At 41.6% G+C, this 23,759-nt stretch overlaps 1 protein-coding gene across 1 annotated transcript in view; it reads right to left on the bottom strand.

Annotated features, from left to right (window-relative positions):
* The window catches only part of PRSS12 (serine protease 12), a 67,050-nt gene extending 49,461 nt beyond the window's left edge, over positions 1-17,589 (bottom strand). Inside the window, exons 1-3 of the mRNA XM_060012928.1 lie at positions 17,091-17,589; positions 3,355-3,493; positions 103-281 (exon numbers count right to left, since the gene is read on the bottom strand). Of these exons, the coding sequence (XP_059868911.1) occupies positions 103-281; positions 3,355-3,493; positions 17,091-17,550 (778 nt within the window). The 5' untranslated portion in view covers positions 17,551-17,589. The remainder of the gene's footprint in view (positions 1-102; positions 282-3,354; positions 3,494-17,090) is intronic.
* Positions 17,590-23,759: the final 6,170 nt, after the last annotated feature.

Here is a 23,759-nt window from a genome sequence, read left to right on the forward strand (position 1 = left end):
TAAACTCTTTTAGGAAATGATTTAACGGAGACACTTTTATCATCTGGAATCAGGCTGAAACCACAATAACAGTAAAGCAAGAGAATAAATATTTTGTTTTACCATGGGAAAAGCTACACGTGACAGCAGCTGCCTTCTTCTGAGGACACGTCCCACCCTGCCAGATGTCTTTTTCACAAAGCAGTATATTTTCTTCATCTCCTCGGCAACGGACATTGCTCCAATAAATGGGAATAAGGCCCAGTCCAGAAAATGGGGTTTGTCTTGCTACTCCTTTACCTCTGTAAGTACAATGATAAGGTTAGGTTTATCAAATGTAGGCTAATTTTTATCAAAGCACTAGGACTTTTAAAAATGGAAGAAATCAATAAAGACAGATATGGAAGAAAAAGAAAAACATAATGCATTATGTAAATTTCAAGCAAATCAAAACATCAGATCAGAACCTGGATTGATTACCTATGGTAATCTTTTAAGTTAATCTTGAATAACTAATGGTAGGCATGTGCCTTTACTATCTATGGCTGATTTTAGAAGAAAATGGGCAAACACTACAGATATAAATAAAGAGGGAGTCTGGGTGGCTTTGTGGAAGAAGTGTGTCGTGTGGCCCAGTGGGACTTGGATTCTAGTCTGAACTCAGTTGCAAATCACTCTAAAGCCTCTCTAAGCTCCGCCTTCTGATATGTAAAAGAAGTCTGGATGCTTGAAGAGTCTTTCCTACTCCAGTATTTCAGGCTCTCATTTTCAAAATGATTATTATTACCATGTCTAAGCAAGATAATATCAAGAGAGGCAATCCATTCATATTTTTTAAACTTTATATATAGTATTTGCTAGCAAGACTTTGAAACCAATTCATAAGATAATAACTCATATAATCTACATATTTTTAACTCTGATATGTACAAAACTGGTATTACACTTTTAAAAGATTAAATGCTTATCCGAATAACATGATAATCTCTAGAACTGTCTTCATGCAACAGCTTCCATTAACCAAACAGTAAATATTTGGGGTTTATCTACAATATGAATGTGTCTTAACAGCAATAAAGCTGGGTCGCCCTGCTCTTATTGTGCAATCCATTTTTATTAATGGACTTCTAAGAGATGATAGAAGGAATCAGGTCAGCTTATCTGAAGTTTATGTTTGCAGAAGGATAGTTTACATTCTTTCATCAATCAAGAGACTAGTAACCTACCACTGTAATTCACATCTCCATTGCAATGTTCTTGTTTTCTTTATTTTTTTTTTAATTTTTAATGGAGTATAGTTGATTTACAATGTTGTGTTAGTTTCTGCCGTACAGCAGAGTGAATCAGTTATATATATAAATATATCCACTCTTTTTTAGATTCTTTTCCCATATAGGTCATTACGGAGTATTGAGTAGAGTTCCCTGTGCTATACAAGGTCCTTATTAGTTACCTATTTTATATATAGTAGTGTGTATATGTCCATCCCAATCTCTCAATTTATCCCTCCCCCCTTTACCCCCTGGTAACCATAAGATTGTTTTCTACATCTGTAACTCTATTTGTTTGTATTGTAAATAAGTCCATTTGTACCTTTTGTTGTTTTATGTCAGAATCTCATAGAAAATTTTATTCTTCCTTGATTTTCAGGGGTAATAAAAGCACAGGTAGAAATGTACATAAAGGAAGATACTGACACCAGCCTATAAATTTGTTACATCTCCAGGCCCTCAAAAGAAAAAGCAGCAAGTCAACATTCTTCATGACTTGCCCACCGGCCAGTGACTGTTTGCCAGACAAAATATTCATTGATAAAATCAGTAATTAACATCCTAAACACCATTAACACTTTGTAGTCTCTCCCCTTCTTCCTTCTTTTATCCTGATTTATTCCAACAATAATTTTTTAAGATTAGTTAACTAATTAAGTACGTTAACCCTATTTGTTACGCTAATAGCATCACAAGTCTGAAAAAAACTTAAGCCCTCAAGGTTTGCCTTTACTAAATACTCATTCTCCACCTTCCTAGTGGGATGACAGCAAGCTGGAAAATTAAAATTCTTACTGGGACTTCCCTAATGGCGTAGTGGTTAAGAATCCACCTGCCAATGCAGGGGACATGGGTTCGAGCCCTGGTCCGGGAAGATCCCACATGCCGCAAAGCAAATAAGCCCGTGCGCCACAACTACTGAGCCTGCGCTCTAGAGTCCACGAGCCACAACTACTGAGCCCGTGTGCCACAACTACCGAATCCCGCATGCCTAGAGCCCGTGCTCTACAACAAGAGAAGCCACCACAATGAGAAGCCTGTGCACCGCAACTAAGAGTAGCCCCCGTTTGCTGCAACTAGAGAAAAGCCCGTGTGCAGCAACGAAGACCCAACGCAGCCAAAAATAAATAATTAATTAATTTAATTTAATTCTTACTGATTTGACTGGAGTTGACTAACCTTTTCATTTGTGTCATCACATTAGATATTACCACTCACTGATTATTAATCCAAAATATTTGCAAATTGAAAACTTTTCTTTCAGTTCTTTTAACCTTCATAACAAGATCTTTTCCATGCTTTCTAAAGATCTCTGGTGATAAAGACCAAGAAAAGTATAGGGCATGTATACTTAGAAAAAATAAATAAGACACAAAAACAGAACAATAAGAATAACAACAAAAACCAAAAACGTTTGTTCCAAAATGTAACCTTCTGCCCCTGGGAAACCCCTTCAAACGAGGCATAAAGGTGCAGGGCCTGGTGGGCGTCAGCATACACCAATCTATTTTAAGTGCGCCTACAGTCGTGGAAGGGCCGGCAGCTTCTCAGAGGACAGTGGATGCTGCTGGAGCTGAGCGAAGCTGCCATCTATTACAAGACCTCCTTGGCACAGAAACCTATGTCCCAGGATATCACCCCTTACCCAGCATGGGATGAAAGCACGAGTGAACCTCACCTCCTTCACATACACACAAATGGAATTTGTGGGTGGCTCAAGGTAGAAAGTTAAAAGCAAATGACAGCAACCTCAGGCTGCACAGGCTGCTGAGAAAGTAAAACTCTTAGGACCAAATTCCTTGCTTCCTAGCACTGAACAATTATTTTGTTAAAGTCAAAGACCAAAAGCTGCTTTGAACTTTGGACCACTTAGCATTTGCCCATTTCCTAGTCAGTAGGGCTAGTAACAAGTGAAGTGCATTTGTATGTAAAAGAACTCACTCCTTCCATTTGGGGCCCTTTCTTTACATCTCTTCTGAGAAAAATGAGAGTGAGGAAAGTGAGAATGAGGAAGGAAGATGTAACCTCTCCACAGTAACAATGGGTGCCCAGCATTCCTCTCAGATATCATCAGACAGATTTGGTCAAGGATGGGCGAACTCACCCCAGCTGCAGCTGGTGACAAACAACCGATGCATCAGAGTCATCCCAGTGGCTGCTACAGACTGTGCCCCAAACTCCATTTGCATATACTTCCACTGTGCCTTCAAACTCGTTTTTGCCACCATGAAGTCGGACTGACCCTAAAGTGGAAAAGAATCCCAAAATCCTTTAATAGCAAATAATCATTTGAACATACTGAACATACTGATAACATGATTTTTCCACTGAAGTGGTGAGAGATCCAGTCTCTCACTGTTCACAGCATGTGTTTCTTTCTTTAAATGAGGATTTAGCAGTTTCTTTTTTTGGTTTTGGTAATTAACATCCTGATGTCAATGCTAATGATACTTTCTTTTATCTAGGCAAAGTCCAATTATGATTTTCAAAGGGAAAAATTGGAAGACTATGACTAATGGCTGATAATTGCATCCCAAGTATTAGATCACATCACATATTAAGTTCTTATCATTTATGGATCACTTTCCATCGTCACATGATGTCACAGATTAAAAATAAAAGAGAAACTAAATTCAATGTTCTGTTTATAAATTACCTCTTATTGGCTGTTATATCTTCCTTCTATCTGATTTGTTCTTCCACTAAAGAAGAATAAAATGCTTTTCCCCTTTTAGCCTCCAGCAGTAGTCGTGACAAGTCTAAAGATTATGTCTATAAGTTCAGAAAGGTGTTAAGTGTTGAAAACATTGCCTAAAGTTAGTCTTAGGGAAACTGCCACTAAGTACAGTAGTTGGGTGTAACTGAATGGCCCTGGAACTTCACTTCCCCTTACATACCATCCCACTCAGCTGCTCCACAGTCCACGATTTGAGTCATTCTTTTCAGTCTTAAAAGAGTCAAAATTTAAATTCAAGCACCCCTGGGGAAAATAATATTTTAAGTCTTATCCCTTAAGTGTGGATCAAAGTGGTTACTAGACTTATCGTGGTGATCATTTCATAACGTATGCAAATATCCAATCACTATGCAGTAAGTACATCTGAAAGTAACATAATATCATACATCAAATATATTTCATGTTTTTTAAAGAAGTGTGGATCAAAGGCCTACATTTCTCTTCTCATTGTCATTGGTTTTCAGAGTGGGTACTGACTGACGGGCAGCAATTGGGACACTTGCAGAGACAGAATCAAACTCAGACAACTTAAAAATTTCATAAAATTCTGTGAAAAGTCGCTTAGGATGGACTTTTTTTCATAGGTAAAGAAATTAAGAAATTAAATTCGACCAAAATTTTCTGGCATGTTTTACATATTTCAAAGTCATTATGGATGGCTTTATAATGATTTTCCAAAAACATTACATTCACAAATCATCCATACATTTCATTTGCACGAGCCTAGTCATCTACCATTATTACTTTCCACATAATCATCCTTAAAAATGTAACTATTTAAGAGAAACATATGCTATTTCTCATGACAAAGTGTCAATTTTGTATCAAAATTGTCAAACAGAAGCGTCAAACAAAAGACAATAATAAATGGAGGCAAACACAGCACTGCCAAATCCTGATTATTCAGGAGAGAACATGGGTGTGGGTCGTTCATATGGCAGATAATCTAAAAATCATTCACATATCCTAAACTTCTTTAATTCGACCAAGCAAGAGGAAGCCCTGTCTAGCTCGGTGAAAACTGTGAACTGCAGAATATTTTTAAAGAAATATGTCTGAAGAGTTTAACGAACTTTAATGATTTTTTTTTTTTTTTTTTTTTTTTTTTTTTTTTTTTGCGGTATGCGGGCCTCTCACCGTTGTGGCCTCTCCCGTTGCGGAGCACAGGCTCCGGACGCGCAGGCTCAGCGGCCATGGCTCACGGGCCCAGCCGCTCCGTGGCATGTGGGATCTTCCCGAACCGGGGCACGAACCCGTGTCCCCTGCTTCGACAGGTGGACTCTCAACCACTGCGCCACCAGGGAAGCCCTTTAATGATTTTTTAAAATCACAAAATGTCTTCTATAGAGACCCACATAATATTATGCACAGTACACATGCCAGCAGTTTATTTCAAAGAATTCATTTGTTCACCTGAAAGAAATGTTTATTTGAAATGATATTTAATCTATTATCTGTTTATTAATTCCCCCACCACCACCACCAAATTATTCACGTGAAAGCCGTGGAAGAAATTTCTAGTAATGAAAACAAACTGGAACTCTACTTATGCATGTTAAGTAATCATAATAAAATGTAAAATATTGCCTAAATCACTAAAAAACTATCAAGAAGAAATGATGCATGCATATCATCTAAATGATTAAGGCATCTACAAATGAGAAGGCAAAGACTCTGCACGAAGTATAATTGTTACCATAACATCATTATAGTGAAAATGATAACACTGGAAGTAATTTCCAGGTCAACTATCAGTTCCACCATCATTGCCCAGATGCTCCCAACATGCTGTGAAAGCCTGGATTCAGCTTTCATCTGCTATACGGCAAGAAAGGTGGAGTGCTCATCCAATTTTCCTTTAACAAATGAAGACAAATATTTGCAATTCTGGAAAAGCAATTTGCATGTCAATGACTAATTAATTCTCTATCAGAAACCATTCCCAACACCAACATCCCCAAGGCACACACCTTCCTAGCAGCACCCCTCCACACAGTTTATCCTTTCCTTAAGGCCATAAAAATTTCCAAAATATTCTGAGTAATCATCTACCTTGAACTCAAAGTGAATATTTCTTACTGATATGTAATTCTGTGAAGTTCACAATTCTTCTAATAATTTTTTGAAAGAGCTTTTTTTAAAAAAATCAGCTTAATAATATGCCTAAAATAATAAAAGCATGAACACACAATTCACACTATGCGCATTTAAAACAGGCAGTAGTTTTTGTTTGGTTTTGGTTTTACTCTGTTCTTGCTTCATTGACTCTCTTAGAATGCTTGAGATGGTTGAACTGTAATTCATTTCCCTTTATTTATGGATGTGTAGGCTATGGACCCAATCAACTGAGCAGTTGCAGAGCCATGACCTCCTAGATTCCCACCCTTGCTATGGTCCCCTTGTCTCTCAATCTGAGAAAAGACCCTGTGATGCAATAAGCACCTTTCAGTACTTCAGCTACCAGTTTATGCATTCTGACATGTTGGTTTTCACCATTCTATTTGAAGTATTACAACTAATCTACCAAACATTACATGGGGATAAACTAGCCAGGCAGAAGCATAAGACAGCCTGAAGAGTTTCTCTACACTGCACAACAGGAGAGAAGTGGCTTTCTGGTGATCTACACTTGAGGCTGATACTCCAGTGGAGGCTGATTTGTCCCATCGGCTGTACAAATTTGTAGGAGAACTATATATTTGCACAAATTTATAGGTGCACAAATTACAAGAGGAAATACCCTTAGCTCAATGGAAAAAAAAAGAAAAACAGAGAGAGAGAGAGAGAGGATGAAACAATAAAGCAATCCACAAAGCTCATAGCCTGGTAAACTCATTTCTATTGCTACCTTACTAATAATAAAATTCTTCAGATAAATTCTAGACCAATTCTTTGGCGATATTGCTCCACTGTCACAGTCTCTTATTATCAAAAATTGATCGGCCCGTCCTCCTTCGCTCACACTCTCCTACTCCAGCCCAGGACTTTGCGATGTCCCTCATAGTCTCTGCTAATGCCTCTGGGCCACACCCCAGTGAATCCAGGGCTGCACAGTCTTAAAGTCTCTCATGTGCCAATTTGATGGAAAATATTCTATTCTAAATATTCCTATTTTTAAAATGTGGTAATAACAATAATTTAAAAGTTGAAGTCTCAAACTGAGGTTTTAAGTCAACTATAATAAGCATTGCAAATTTATAGGCTAAACCAGTAACAGAAGAAAGTCTGGAACTATGAAGCTATGCATGATGGCACGCCATGGAGAGAAGCCCCGGAGTTCATGAAATGAATTGTTGCAAAAAGCAACAACGACAACAACAAAACCCAGTCAGCTGTACCAGTCTGCTGCTATTACAGCTACCTAAAGGCAAAATGTGCCAGTGCACAACAATGGTAAGAATTCCACTACCTTAATTCCCTGCCAAAAATGTTGAGCTTACTGTCATTTTAGTTTACTATTATTTTTCTTCTATGTAAATGTACCTCCAGTTTTATAAAGGAAAAGGAACATAAAAGATTTTTGTTACAGAAATTTGCTTTGTGGACAACTTTGCTAAAAAACAGGAATTCCTAAAACAAAGAGACATTCCCGAGGGGCTCTCTTTAACCATGTTATCAGCCTCTCTCTTCTAGAGAAGGACAGCTAACTAGATTAAAATTGTCTTCACAAGTCTCATTGGTTTTATAGTTTTTAAGGCTATTGTGATGGGCTGAATACAATTCCCCCAAAAGATGTGGAAGTACCGACTTCCAGTGCCTATGAATACCCGTGAATTTACTTGGAAATAGGGTCTTGGCAGATGATCAAGATAAGATGAGATCATTAGGGAGGGCTCTAATCCAACATGACTATATTCTCATAAAAAGTAGAAATCTGGACAGAGACACATATAGGGAGAAGGCCACCTGAAGATTGCAGCTAACTTCCACAAGCCAAGGAGCTATCAGAAGCTAGGAGACAGCCCTGGAACAGATCCTTCTCTAGTGCCTTGAGAGGAAGCATGGCTCTGCTGACACTGACCTTGGACTTCTAGTCTCCAGAACTGTGAAATAATAAGTTTCTTTGTTTAAGCCACTCAGTTTGTGGTACTCATTACGGCAGCCCTAGCAAACTAATAGAGCCATTATGGTATTACCCCTCCTTGGACAGCTGGCAAAACCTCCCTTCTCATACTCCATACTTCAAGGAGGCCTAAAAGAAATATTAGGAAAGGAACCAAATAGGTCAGCTATCTTTGCTCTCTAAATCCAGCTCATTCCAAAATAAACCAAATGAAAAGACATGCCTATTTAGTTAACTCCTTAAAATATATTTATAGAATAACACTCACTTGAAGACAAACAGCAAAAACAAAGATCCATCCCAGTAGTGTTTTCTGAATAGAATTAATAACAAATATTTTTAAAATCTTTTAAAATCACAGTTTGATAAATGAGTAAAAGAAAATTAATGTTATCACACAGATCCTTTCTCATCTATTACTGAACTTCAGAGAGGCACAAAGTAATTAATTTCAGTCATTTCTATTTTTCTGGTAGAATCAGAAAGAATCCATGCTGGTGACATCAAGCTATTGTTTAGATCCTTGACAAAAAGTATACTTGAAGCTGAAAATGATGCAGAAATTTCAGTTTATGAACTATTTAAAACAATAGAAAAAAGCCCATTACATGTTGGACAATTTAGTACACATATTTGACAATGAAACATAATCTTTTGTCTTATACCAAAGGCAACACTGGAAAAATATACTAAATGATCATTTCCTATCTTAATTATAAAATACAGACAAAAAATCACACTCCCTAAAAACAACTGAATTGGGCAGCAGTTAGCTGAATTTTTCAAGTACAGTGTGGGGGGGTTACGTTAATTTTGATGGGTTTTTTTCCTACACTTTATTTGATGGTACTGAGGTATTCTGTTTTATCTATGATTACATTTACCCATAACTGAAACCAGTTTAGCATTGCAAAATAGATTTTATTCAAATCATACCATGTCAAAATGAAATCAAATCATCTTTTAACGTACAAAGCATTCCCCTGAACTATTACGCAACTGAACTATATTTGCCTCCATTAGTTCACATCTATAATTCATATTAATTGTTCATTTATTATTCATGTAGATACCTTTAGTACTGAGAAAAAATAGGAACTGGTCTGGTTCAAAATGAGAGCATATCCTCTGTAAGCAATTCTACCCATTTACAGTGGGCTTATTAGAAATTTATAAATCTTATCGATTACTTGTGGGTTTAAAATGTTATATAATATTATGTAAAAGAAGACTCTATGCAAGGTTAAGTTACGGTACACTAACAATACATGCATTTAAATAACTGGAGCAGGAAATTCCACAAATTGTTTGTCTCTGAACTATCCACACATAAACACATGGTATGGGTATTACCATTTTATTGTACAACTCTGAATGATGAAATTAAACTACACTTAATAGGAATCGTAGCTGTCTCCCAAAGTACATATCACAGGAAAGGTAATAAAAATGCTTAGTACTCTCCTGACATCTCAACCAGAGAGTGGCCGTCCTCAACTAGAGGACACAGGTGATTTCTTATTCATCTTTGTAAATTCAACCCCTAGTGTGAACTCAGTAAATGTTTAATGAAATCCACTCTTGCCTTTCTACAAGAATCAGCATTTCTCAGTCTTTGTGTCTCTCTGGTGATCCTTATAAAAAGCATGAAGCTGAATGTGCATACATGGCTTCTCGCAGGCAAATCTCATTACTTTAGTGTTTTGCAAACAATAAAATTTTTATTAATATTGTTGTGCTAATTTTCAGGAAGAGGAAGAAGAGGGGAGAGGAGGTGATTGCTCTGGAAAAGTTAGATGCAAAGGAGGCAAAAATCAACATTTCCTGATTTTCTAGCAACAGCGTGTCAACCATGTAGAAGGCAGTCTACAACAATTGTTCATATAGTGCACAACTAAACTCTCATCTGCTATGCAGACTAAAGGGACAGGCTTCAGAGGACTTCCTTCTTTACAGGTTAATTCAAGGGGGAAAAAGTTTAAAAATTAGAATTAAATTAATTAGGTAATGTTAAATTACCTAACAACTGAACCAACGTCCATATTCTTAACAATGGAATTATTCATTTCAGACATAAATTGCTAGAGCTGCAAATAGCATCTTAAAACAAGTAAATATGCTCTACCAATTAAATCAATGTCTAAATGTTATTCATCTACATACGGCAAAAAAAATGCGTGAAGCATTTCACGGTGTAATTTTTTACATTACTTATAACTATTTTCTAATTGCATTAAGTTTCCCCAATGCAGATTTTCCCCCGCTATCCAAAAGTAGAATTTTCCTATGAAACCTTTTGTAAGTCAAAATGGCATAAAGCCAAGAAGCAACTAACCTTAGGACATATCTTGCTAATAGATGAACAAAATAAATTGAGAAAAAGCACAGATGCTCACAGACACAGCTCAAAGCCTGACAGCAGCCTGATGCTGAGATACTGAGCATAGTTCCTGGAGAAGGAGCTTAGGGGCGCCACTCTCACTGCTCTGGGTGTGCGCTGCCTCTATAATGGCTCACTGCAAAACAAACACTGAACGCTCTTTTCAATTTTCACCTTTCACCTTTTGCTCTTTCATAAGAGCAAAAATTCTCTTTGGATTTCTTTTCTAGCAGAAACAGGTACTAATGTAGGTCTTCTGTAAAAGTGAAGTGACATAAAGCAAACTTTCACAAAGTGGGGGATACCTGTATAAGGACTGTATGGTCAGGCCACCCAAGACGGCAGCTCTCCTGCTCTCTGTACATCCCCTGCTCAACCAGTCCCTGCTTCACCTACACCCTACTCACGTGACTGACCTTCCCTCTTAATCATAGAGCCTAACAGTAAACGCCTACACACTTGCCTCAGCTCCAGCTAGAGACTGTTTTAGCTTATCAAAGGGGTGGTGAGGGGCGTGCTCCCCTGCTGGTTTCCCTGGTAACCAATGAGTCAACCTGATGTCAATTCCCTCTGTAACTGGTAACCTCCCTCTCTACCCCCTCATCCCCCACCCTCACCCCTACTCCTCCCACCCCCCAGCCCCCTATACACACACACACATACACAACACACACACGTACACACACACACACCTGTAGCAAAGACTGCTGCCATGTCCTGCCCACCCCCTGCTGCACATGGTGGGATGTTGCTCCAGGACCTTACTTCAGAGATGTAAGATTCCCCATCCATTAAACCACTGATGTCTCTGTCGCTGACTCTGGGCTCTTTCTTCGGTCAGGAGGCTGGGCAAGTACAGGGCTTGCAGGCCTGAGGGGTGCAGGCCAACAAGGACAAACCTCAACCACACTTCGTGGCAGACTGTTGGTTCTCCTCAATAACTACCTGCTTCTGCCTGCCAGTATTGTCCCCATGTGTTCAGAGGTCAATTCTGACTAATCTAGGCAAGCATGGTAATTGCATTTTCCTTCCCAGATAGTGCCAGGAAGGTCTGGCCAATGAAATACGGGAGGAAGTCTGGGGGGAGCGGAATTCTGGGGAGGTCTCCTTGAATTTTCAATGGGACATACATGAAGAGGGGGCTCTATCTTTCTTCTTCAAGTTGTTCTATCTCGATATGAAATCTGGAATAACCATTAGCCTAAGGATAAAAGCCACACTTTGAAAATAAAGGAATCAAGAGTAGCAGAGAAATAGAGCTGTACCATGTTGGAGCCTGACTTCTTGTAATATGAACAACAAATCTTATTTCTTCAGTCATTTTGAATTGGGTTTTCTATTCTTTGCCACCAAAACCACCTTAACTGACCCAAGCCACACTCATACCCAAGTTCGTAATTATCATCTATTTCCTCTTCCAAACTTTTCACAGCCATCCTTGTTTTCAGTTAGTCATAATGTATATCAATTTTGTATCCATATTTTCCACTTAACATTATTGTGAGCATTTTTCCATTTTTTATAGACCATCTTTGTGATTATCACTTTAGGAGCTGCAGAGTATCCATCGAATAAAGAGATCTCTGAGTAATACCTTATTGTTTGATATTTAGGTTTGCCTTCACAGTTATAAACCAAATGACTTTTGCAAAAGTTAACTTCACACACACACACACACACACACACACACCCCAAGGACTGCATATATATATGCAGAGAGAGTATTTGTGAGTCCAGGATAATCACTCATAAAAGGCAGTAGTAAGTGGATATCTAATTTTCTTCTTAAAAAAAAAATTCACACTAGTAAAAAGTCAGATAATGCCCCAAATCAAAGTATTTTATATCTGCCCTAGCCTGAAAAGCAGAGTGAGCTCAATATTTAAAATCCAGCCAGGAAATGTATCAAATCTGTTATTGCTAATAAATGCTTTTCAGCACCTGCTACGTAGAATCAAGATGCAGCATTAAAAAAGTTTAAAAAGGGACTGCTTTCTACCAACTTTTTAAATTAACCTTCATTTCAAACACCAGATGGACTTCAAAGAGTACAGCCTGTAACATCCCACAAGTCCGCTATCTCTATCTGAATCAGGAGATTTGGGTGAACTAATCTGCATGACATGACAAAAAGTCAGATCTATGAATCACTCTTTCTGGTAAAATTGAAACCATTCAACTCAGATTGGGACTTGAACCCACGTGCTGGGACTCAAACCCGGCCAAAACCCAGACTGGGACTTGAACCCATGGTCTTTTAATTGATATCACACAGCTCAGGTTCTTGACGTCTAGTGCAGAAAGAATTCAGTGAGAGACAAAGTAATAGATAAGAAGTGGATTTATTTAGAGAGAAACACATTCCACAGATAGAGTGTGGGCCATCTCAGAAGGTGAGAAGCCCTGACATATGGCGTGATTAGTTTTTATGGGCTGGGTAATTTCATAGGCTAATGAGTGGGAGGATGGGATTTCCAGGAATTGGGCCACTGCCCACTTTTTGATCTTGGATCAGCCTCAGAACTGCCGAGGCATGGGTGGGTGTGTCATTTAGCATGCTAATATATTACAGTGAGCATATAATGAGGCTCGAGGTCCACTGGAAGTCAAATCTTCCGCCATCTTGGACCTAGTGGGTCTACCCAGTTTTTGTCATGTCCGGTGGCTACGTCATTCTTTTAAAGGTTGTGCCCTGCCCCTTCCCTCCTGTTTCCAAATCTCAATCATTAGAGCATTATCGTTTATTATACCTATTTTACCCATCAGTCATCGGTCACCTATGGTTGAGTTCCACTTGGCTGCTTGTAACAAAGAGGAGCTCCTAGCACAGTGCAAGCAAGTTGCCCCACCGGCCACACCAACTGGAGACTGGAAAAAGGATCCCTCTTTCCAGTCAGGAAGCTCCAAATTATTGCAAGGTACTGTTGGGGGGAATCAGTTGCCTGTTAATTCTTCCTATAGAAATGTGAAAATAATCTGGCTCACATTCAGTCAATAATCATATTCTGGTGAACTAAGTTGTTATTATCCCACACTGGTCAAACAAAACCATTTTCTAAAACCACACAAAAAGTTACCGTAGGCCTGCCTTATGCTTGATCCTAAATCTAGTGGGATTAAGTCACAGAATGGTAGACTCCGCTGACATGATCACCCATGGCTACACAGCTTAGGTGGGTTCCGATGCCCTCCCATGGTTTTCCCTGACTGTGACAAAGGGTCTTCAGCCTCCAAATCACCTTGACTGCTCATTAGAAATGCACATTCCTGAGCCGAATTCCTTAGCTGACTTAATCAGGGTCTCTGAAGGCTAGAGCCCAGGTATCTGCATTTGAATAAGCCCCCACGTGATTCTAATGCCCATAGTAAGAACTAACCCCCAGGGCTGATTCAGGGTGAATCCCCCAAATGATTCTTTATTACTAATTTGCAAGTTTCACACAACCAGGGCCCAGGCATCATCTTTCTTGTTCTCAGATATTTGAGCCACTGGAGTGTCCACGCCCTGCCCTGGCTCACCTGATATCCCCCTGCCACCCCTTCAACTTGGTTTCAACCAACTCTCCACCTCAGGGGCACCAACTTCCTCATTACTCTTGATGCAAACAGGTACATGACTCTAGCCTCCAGGGTTTTTTTTGTTTTTGTTTTTTTTTGCGGTACGCGGGCCTCTCACTGCTGTAGCCTCTCCCGTTGCGGAGCACAGGCTCCGGACGCGCAGGCCCAGCGGCCATGGCTCACGGGCCCAGCCGCTCCGCGGCATGCAGGACCCTCCAGGACCGGGGCACGAACCCGTGTCCCCTGCATCGGCAGGCGGACTCCCAACCACTGCGCCACCAGGGAAGCCCCAGTTTATTTTTTAAAGGAGGGATTTCGTTACAATTAATTTTCTTTCCTTCTATTAATTTTCTTTCTTTCTTTTTTTTTGGTTAAAAAAAAGAAAGAAAAGAAAAAGAAAACCCTGGATATTCTCAAGTCAGAAGAGACTGGAAATCATGTACATTGGACCAAACATAATTTCCTTTCTCTTTCTTTTTAAACTAGTCTTTAAACTACAAGAATAGGATCATTAGACAGTACAGATATTTCTACATGTTTATATAATTAAAGAATAAAATGAGCTGTGGAGTGAAATGTGCACTATCTTATAATGCTGCTATAAGATTTAAATGAAGCACTTCCCTGGTGGTCCAGTGGGTAAGACTCTGCGCTCCCAATGCAGGGGACCCGGGTTCGATCCCTGGTCGGGGAAATAGAAACCACGTGCATGCTACAACTAAGAAGCCCACATGCCGCAACTAAAAAAAAAAAAAAAAAAAGATCCCGCATGCCACAACGAAGATCCCGTGTGCCACAACCAAGACTCGGCGCAGCCAAATAAATAAATAAATAAATAGGTTTTTTTTTAAAAAAAGAATTAAATGAGAAAACTAATATATAAAATGCTTAGCTCAACATCCAACAAAGAGTGAATGCTCAATAAATCCTACCTGTTATTATCAGGCCGGGGTGTTTTGGTACATACTCAGTGCTGGGAAAGTCCTTTGAATAAATCTGTTTCAAAGCTGCCTTCCTCCGGATAAGGAAACTAAAGCTCTGGGGGTTGAGTCTTACTCAACACTGCATAGCTACTGGCAGAGCCAAAGCGGACACCAGTGTTTTCTAAAGCACAATTCCATATTCTTTTCACCACTCCATGACAGCTTTGTTCACACTCTTAACTGAAATGTGGAACGAAAAAAGTCATAGGTTCAGAATATGCCAGTCATTTTGAAGGTATGAGTTACATCCAATCAGAATGTGAGGAGTAAATGACAGAATGGGTTAGCAAGACTAAGCCTGTGAGAGTAATTAAATTATTACATAGCCAGCAGATTGCTGTCCTGGTTTTTTTTCCTTCTTCTTTTTCTTTTTTTTTGTGGGGGTGTGAGGCAGGGAGAGAATTTATCTCCCATCTTGGGTGTTTTCTTTTGTTTCTCTTGTGTTCAACCACTTTACTCCAGGAAGTACACACACTATTACGCAGTGTTCAGAGTTCTGTCTAGTGAGAATTGACTATGAACACAGAGGAATCACAAAGAGTGTGTTGCTGTTAGGTTTAAATTTCTTTTCAACACAAGAGGGTGGGGAGAATCAATGAACAAGCTACTCTCCTCATTTGGGATATAAAGTGAAAAGAATTATGTGTCAGAAAGCACAATAGATCTAGTGTTTTAACTCTGAAATACACTTATTTATGTCTATGTATATACAATAGGAAATATGAAATATAATAATAGAAAGATGAAAAACTGTCAGTTTTTCCTAAACATGAGATTTTACTACAAATAATCCCTCACAGTAAATAGTGAAACAATGCTAGGGCTCTCTGCTTGATATCATCTCAAAATTTTTACAGCCACATTGGCATTCTGTCTGTGAAACACAAGTATAGCGATGACTTCATTCTCTAGGATAAAGGATAATTGATCTTAACCTTCCTATCACTTTCCTTTAACGCAAAGCACTAATGCAATTGAAGGCACAGATAAATAAAAATTTCTGAAGGGAAAGAATTGCCCTGTGAAAGTTAACCTCCAAATTACCTCCAAAAGGTACAAAGTACAACATATCTCTGGATCACAATTAGTGAAACAGCTGCCCCACAGCTTGGATGGAGAGCTGCCAAAAAAAAAGAAGTTTTAAAGAAAATCCAAACTCTGAAGGACATGTAAGGTTTTTTCCCCACAACTATTAGAGAAAAAAAAAGCCCTAATGTTAAACAAAACACCAACTCAAAACAAAGCACTGTTTAAAGGCCGATTATTCACTTACATTAAATCTATTAATGTGATGCTTTTATTACCACAAAACCAAAATATCTTACCAACTTTATCTCTTTACCAATTGATCCCGATTTTCCACAAACAATATATACAGCTGAATACTGGCACTTTTGAAAACCGCACTTGACTATATCAAGTTGCTTCTTCCCTAAGATAGTTACTATTCCGATCTCTTTTCCCTTTCTTTTTTCTTCACTCACTGATGATATTTATCACACTGTGCCCCAGAACATGAACATCATTTTGACAAGTTGTATTTTGGCCGGGAAATTTTGCCAAACTTTTTCAAATATATGTCAATGGTGGGAGTAAGGCAGAAATTTTACCACGTTTTCCCAAATCGGGTGTGTGGGGGGGAAAGTTATTGATTGTCATATTAGATTTAATATTTCCCTTTCCAAAACAAGTAATTAGAAACTATCGCCTCCTCTGCTTTGCCTCTTCTACGTAAATATGGTAACATTCTGAAGGCAAGATGATGCAGAAAACACACATCCTCCCAACATATGCGCGCGGCCACACACACACACACACACACACACACACACACACACGGCAGAGACAAGACCTTATCCAGGAACCCAGAGCGCAGCACCTTCCAGAGGAACTATCACCCCAAATAACCTTCACACACGAAGCCCGCCTTGCTAATTCAAAGTCAAGGTACCAAGGTACTTGGATGGTAACTCAGGGGCAGCCCACCATCACACTGAGAGGCAAACCCTCAATCGCACCCCCTCTCACTCTCTCTCTTCAAGGAACACCTAATGCCCTCTCCTAGCTAGGGTGGCTCCCCGCCAGTCCAAGTCACCGCCGCTGCCCCGAGGCCACTCACCGTGTCTGCAGTCGCAGTAGCCCCAGTCCACCTTGCCGTGGGCGTTCCCATAGAAGCACCAGGGTCTGCCCGTGCCGTCGGGGCTCCGGCAAAAGTTGTGGCTCTGCCCTCGCAGTTGAGCCCAGCCCGCCGGGGGCGACCGCTCGAGGAACGGTGGCACCTCTGCCCAGCGCAGACAAGAGGCGCCGAAGTCCGTCACGTTGACCCAGGGCTCGCCGGCGGGGCAGTCCCCGGCGCGCGGCCCGGGCGTGTGCCGGGCGTGGAGGGCCTGCAGGCGCGGGGTCCGGAGCGCCGCCGGGGGGCGCGGGACGCGCGGCAGAGGCGTCCTCTGTGGACGCTGCTGGGTAGGAAGGTAGTAAGGGTACTGGGGACCCAGAGGATAACTGAGGACCGGATCAAAGCTGACCACTCCGGGGAGCGCCCCGAAAATCAGAGCCACCGCGAAGCGGGCGAGCGTCATGGTGCCAGAGCAGCGGCGTTTGCTCCATACTCCCCCTGCTCCGCGGGTTCTGAAGGGTAGGAGAGGAGGGGGCGAGGGCGGGGGCGAGGGCGGGGCTGCGTCCCTGGAATCCCCTACTCCAGCCCCCTCCCGTCCCCCGCGCGCGGTCCGCCTTCCCCTCCCCACCTCGCCTCCCGCCGCGGATCCCCGGCCGTGCCTCTGCTCCTGCGCCTCGGGAGCGATCGCGGGCGGGGAAATCCTGTGTTCCGCGGAGCCCTGGCTGGTGGAGAGGACCTGCCAAGAGAAGACGCGGACCCGGCGGACAGTGGCGGGGCCGGAGCCCCAGGTAGCCTGTAGTGACATGGGCCCGGGAACTCTGCCCCCTGGCTGCCGGCACGGGGCGCGCAGTCTCGCCCCGGAGCCGGACCTCCGCGCGGCTCCTGCCTGGCTCCCGGCTGTCAGCCCGCCCGGCCGGGCCGGACCAGCTGCTGGCACCGCTGCGGCCTCAGTGTGCCCGAGCCAAGCCCGAGGGTGCCAACGAGGGGGACGGTCTTGCCCGCTCCTTGCCAGCAGGCAACACCACCAGAGCCCCGCGTCTGGCGGCTGCCAAGCCTGCCACCAGCCCCTGCAGCCATCTCTCCTCCACCCCCTTGCCGCGCCTCTTTTCCTCTATTCTGAAATCGTTAAAAGTGTGGATGGGTTTACCTGCAACTCTCCCTTGATAAGTCCCGGGGAGAAAGTTATCAAAGCCTACTTGGAATGCTGAAGCCATTTTCCTGAACTGTGAGCTCCTCAAGGACAAGACCACGTTCCGTTCCGCTTTATATCCCAGTGCTTAACACCGTGGCCGACACTTATTAGGCTCCAGTAAACATGTGCTGAAATTAAATTCCTGAACCGACGCAGGGAAAGCAACTTGAGCCTTTCTACTTCCTGCCACCCACTTTCCACCCGGTGCCCTGAAAAACACCAGTTGTTTGGTTATTATTGGGGTTCCGTGAGGCCCTCTTAATACCAAATTTCCTTTCTAACCAGAGAAGACTTCATCCGTTCGGGTCTCCATCCTATCCAAAAAGGCCATCCCTCTAACACCTGCTTCGTTTTTGCCCGGCAAGGGACTTGAGTTAAGCCTACTCTTTCGCCTCTCCAAAGTAGACTCTGCCTGCCGGCAATTTTGTAGCTGTTAGCTCGACCTTAGCAAAGCTCTTTCAACTGCTTCCCGCCGCCAAAAAAAAAAAAAAAAAGTTGGTTTAGAATTTTTTAAAAATCACTGGAGCTGGATGTTTTAGGATTTCCCCTATCAGTTGTTCCTGCCACTTAAGTTAAACAAGAAAATGGAAGGCCGTAAAGAAGGCAATAGTTTACTTTCTGGCTTCAGTGCGCGGTAGAACTACTGTCCCATAGTATATACTGCACTGTGAAGAAAATTTGAGCATGACTTAAACGATTATTGTTAAAACCTAGATTTCAGTTAGAAACTGAATTAATTTCCTTCCCCCAGCTCAAATAATAATCTTAGTTTAACCTTTTGGAATCATCTGTTGTTTTTTTTTAATTTTGTTCACTCCTATTAATGAAACATTTGATTTAACTTCAGAGAGAAGTGGGCAAGTGAATGATATTAGGAATCCAGGAATGTATTTATCAAATCTTTATTCAAGATGTTTTTACCCACTATTTCTTTTTTTTTTTTTTTTTTTTTTTTGTGGTACGCGGGCCTCTCACTGTTGTGGCCTCTCCCGTTGCGGAGCACAGGCTTCGGAGGCGCAGGCTCAGCGGTCATGGCTCATGGGCCCAGCCGCTCTGCAGCATGTGGGATCTTCCCGGACTGGGGCACGAACCCGTGTCCCCTGCATCGGCAGGCAGACTCTCAACCACTGCGCCACCAGGGAAGCCCCATTATTATTATTATATATATTTTTAAACTAATAGTTTTCTGACTCCAAAAGCATAGTTAAAACTGTACTTGGGGAAGAGAGTGAAGGTAAAATCCTTCTTTGGGGGAGGTTGATTTACTTATTTTAGTAGGGTCGACAGAGTTCACCAATCACAGATTCTTGATATAATAGGTGACAATTCTAAAAGGAGTCACCCTTTTCCTTCAAAACTGGCTCTCCACCTTCTGCCATTCACATCACGGCCCAGGGAAGGCTCATCTTGGGATTCTGGCTGGCTTGCTTAGACCCTGCTGCCCTCCCTTCCCTGCACAGCTCCTACACCTGTGGCTTTCACACTTCCTGGGGGTCTGGAGGCAGACCCAATTCTGATACACCTGTGTACCTTGGAAAGAAGAAAATAATGAAAAAGAAGTAGAAGAGAAGATGGTTGGAACTGAGTTCCAAGGAGGAGGGACCCTGGTCTGGCTTCTCCTCCAGCTTCCTATACACCTAAGAGGAGCTGAAGATTTTCCAAGGTCTACTTAACATTTAACAGATTATAAAGCTGACACATACAAAGTGGAGTTACCCACAGAAAATTCCACATCTGGATTTAATCGCTTCAATTTTAGAGCATATCTTTCTGAGAATATAAAGTGGCACGTCTGTAATTGGACTGTGAAGTCAGGGGCCTCAATTTGGGTTTCGTCCTCTACTTTACAGGCAGAGTATGACTTAAACAGACCTGCTCTTTACATATTACTCCCCTCTGCTAATCTCTTCTTTCATTTCTCCTCGCTGCTACCAACATGCAGATGTCTAGGATTTCCAATTCTCCATCCAATCCCTGAAATGCATTTCTCCCTCCCTCCTCCATCACATCATGTGTGTTGGGGGAATGGGGAGAAGTCCCCTCCTTCGACCTCGATTAGGTGCCACCTAGCCACAACTCCCTCCTCAGAGGCTGCTGACCCTCTGTCACACACATCAAAGCCAAAGGTGAAGGGGAGGCAACTCAACTCCATTGTGTTACAACTGCAAGAACCCCACTGCCAATTCTTTCTCTGCTTTCCAATCCCTTCAGCAACAACAAAGGAGCAAGGAGAGGGAAAAGAAAGAAACAAGTGACATCTTGCAGGCATTTCCCATCACAACACTTAGAAAGCCCCACGAGGCCCCCAATCTCTCTTTTCACCTTTGCAACCTCCAATTCCATCAAGCAACCTCGGTGATATGGGGCCCAAGAGTTCAACTCTCCCCAGCTTGTCAGCCTAAAACCTAAAAATGGGAGTGAAGAGGGGAGTCTCCCAGCCCATATCACAGCAGGGAGGAGGTGCAGCCTTGAGGAGTGGAGGTGGGGCATGAATACATGTGCATATCTGTACTTTCCTGTGGTGACTACGTTACAGTAAGAACATTTGATTTTATGGTGGTTTGGGGGGATCCTTTTACTTTACATACATGATGGGCTGAATAGTGTAGTTCGATTTAGAAATACAACCAATATATTGTACATTTTATTTTTACAGAGTTCCAAAACCAATACATCAAATAACTTTTGGAAAAGTTCCATGTACAATTTGGGTACTGCCGGTATTTGGGAAAGCTAAGAGCGTTCAAACATATGGCAAAGAAGCAGTATTTACTTGGACAATTCCAAGTGCAAAAAAAAGTTGTTAAAAGAACACTGAGCATTGCTGTATCACATAAAAGAAAAAATATATTAAATAATAGCAATAATATAAGTCCCTGTCTAGGGACTGTGGGAAATTTAAAATGATAAGACATTATCAGGTCTTTGTGGCGGGGAATACAGTAAAAGAACATATAGTATTTGGTTAAAAGTACAAGAAAATAAAAGAAAGATCCAGAAAATAAGAAATGAATTGCTAAATGAATGGTACAGTGATTTGGGCCGAGGGCCTCTGTTGGCAGGACGTCTCTGGCAGCAGAGGTAAAGTTTACACCTCTGCCTTGTATCAGCCACACTCTTCTCTGCCAGCCCTCCACCATGAAGATGTCTGAGGACCCACAATTGCAACAGGTGTTCTATATTTAACCATATATAACCATGTGTAAGGGCTGTTGACCTTACATACAGTGTCCAAGAGCAAAAGAAAAGTTCTGCTTGACTCATCGTATTCATAATGCTTCTAAGAGGCATTTTATCTCTATTTTTCTCATTTTTCAAAATGAAATTTTATAAAACTTTTTTGTTTTACAAATTTTTTTGTTTTATAAATAAAAAATTTTATAAAACTTTTTTGTTTCCTTTTTTAAAATATTTATTTTTGGCTGCATGGGGTCTTCATTGCTGTGTGTGGGCTTTTCTCTAGTTGCGGCGAGCAGGGGCTGCTCTTAGTTGCAGTGCGTGGGCTTCTCATTGCAGTGGCTTCTCTTGCTGTGGAGCACCGGCTTTAGGCACACAGGCTTCAGTAGTTGTGGCACACAGGCTCAGTAGTTGTGACTCATGAGCTTAGTTGCTCCATGGCATGTGGGATCTTCCCAGACCAGGGTTTGAACCTGTTTTCCCCTACATTGGCAGGCGGACTCCTAACCACTGCGCCACCAGGGAAGCCCTCCATTTACTTTTAAAAACTCTTCTAACTTTGGTGTAATCCCTATGTGGAAATTAATTCTACAGATTCATTTCCAGGCTTACCCAAATTATACATACTCTATATGAAGAATATAGATGTAAATATATAGATAGCTCCCAAAAACAGAAAAGAAAAAAGGTTAATTTGGCCTTGAAATCAAACTGGTGGTCACGCTGGCTCTAGCTCCTATTCACTATGGGATCTTAGGCGAGTTCCCTTAGTGCTCTAAGCCAAAGGCTCAACATCTGTGAAAAAGGGACGGCAATCCTCTTTGCAGGATAGATCTCTGGGAGGGGTAGTTGAGATAATACATGTGAATTGTTGAACAGAGTACTCAGAAAGTGCCAACTGCAACATGGTAGATTAGCCTCAGTAACTGCCTTTGAATTCTTTTTTTTTAATTAATTCATTTATTGTTAGCTATGTTGGGTCTTCGTTGCTGCGCACGGGCTTTCTCTAATTGTGGCGAGCAGGGGCTACTCTTCGTTGAGGTGCACAGGCTTCTCAATGAGGTAGCTTCCCTTGTTGCAGAGCACGGGCTCTAGGCACACGGGCTTCAGTAGTTGCAGCACACAGACTCAGTTGTTGTGGCTCGCGGGCTCTAGAGCACAGGCTCAGTAGTTGTGGCACACGGGCTTAGTTGTTCCGTGGCATGTGGGATATTTCCGGACCAGGACTTGAACCCATGTCCCCAGCATTGGCAGGCAGATTCTCAACCACTGCGCCACCAGGGAAGCCCTGCCTTTGAATTCTTAACCCCGAAAACTAAGTCACCCTGTGAAACCCTGCCTCAGTGAAGCAGGAAATCCCCTCCCTATCATGCTTCTGCCTCTTGCCGCACCCCATTTAAGAAAGATGACAAACATGCGGCTGCCCCAGCTCTGCTCACTTGAGTACTAGTTCTCGTTGATGGGTTTTCTCCTCCTCTCAACAGGTTTGGTCCCTGAAAGCCAATGAACTACTAGCTATTTTGAGTTAAAACACTTTGCATGAGGAGTCTGCCTAAGGATAATGAGTGGTTTTCAAATGCCTCAGTTGCAGGTGGGCTGTGGCCACAGATGAAAAAAGTAAACAGATTGAAAGAAATGCCTGGCTAGAACTGCTTGCCTGTGATCTGGGAAGCACTGAATCTTCGTGTTGAAAAGGACTTAGAGCTCCAACTTTCTCTCAAATGCAGGAATCCTTTTTAGAACATCCTGACGAGTGTACTTCCAAGTATTTCTTGAAAACTATGGGTGGAGGAAATTTCTACTTGGAAGCTAGCACGCTGCACCTCTAGTAAATCCAAATTGTTAGGAAAATCTATGTGTCCAAACACATAGAATGTACGACACCAAGAGCAAACTGTAATGCAAACTATGGACTTTCGGTGATGATGATGTGTCAATGTAGGTTCATCAACTGTAGCAAATATAATCACTCTGGTGGGGTATGTTGATAATGGAGTAGGCTATGCATGAGTGGTGCAGAGGATATTTGGGAAATCGGTGTACCTTCCCCTCAATTTTGCTGCAAACCTAAAACTGCTGTAAAAAATTTAAGTTAATCCGGAGCCTGCGCTCCGCAACGGGAAAGGCCACAACAGTGAGAGGCCCACGTACCGCAAAAAAAAAAAAAAAAAATTTAAGTTAATTTTTTAAAAATGTCAGCCAATAAACAGTGAACAAGTGAGATCCTCAAATAAAATGCAAACAAGCTTTTAAAATTTTTTTATAATGTGTTAGTGTAGTGTCTCCAAGAGATGTCACAAACT

The sequence above is a fragment of the Delphinus delphis genome, chromosome 5 (assembly GCF_949987515.2).
Source record: "Delphinus delphis chromosome 5, mDelDel1.2, whole genome shotgun sequence".
Classification (NCBI taxonomy): Eukaryota; Metazoa; Chordata; class Mammalia; order Artiodactyla; family Delphinidae; genus Delphinus; species Delphinus delphis.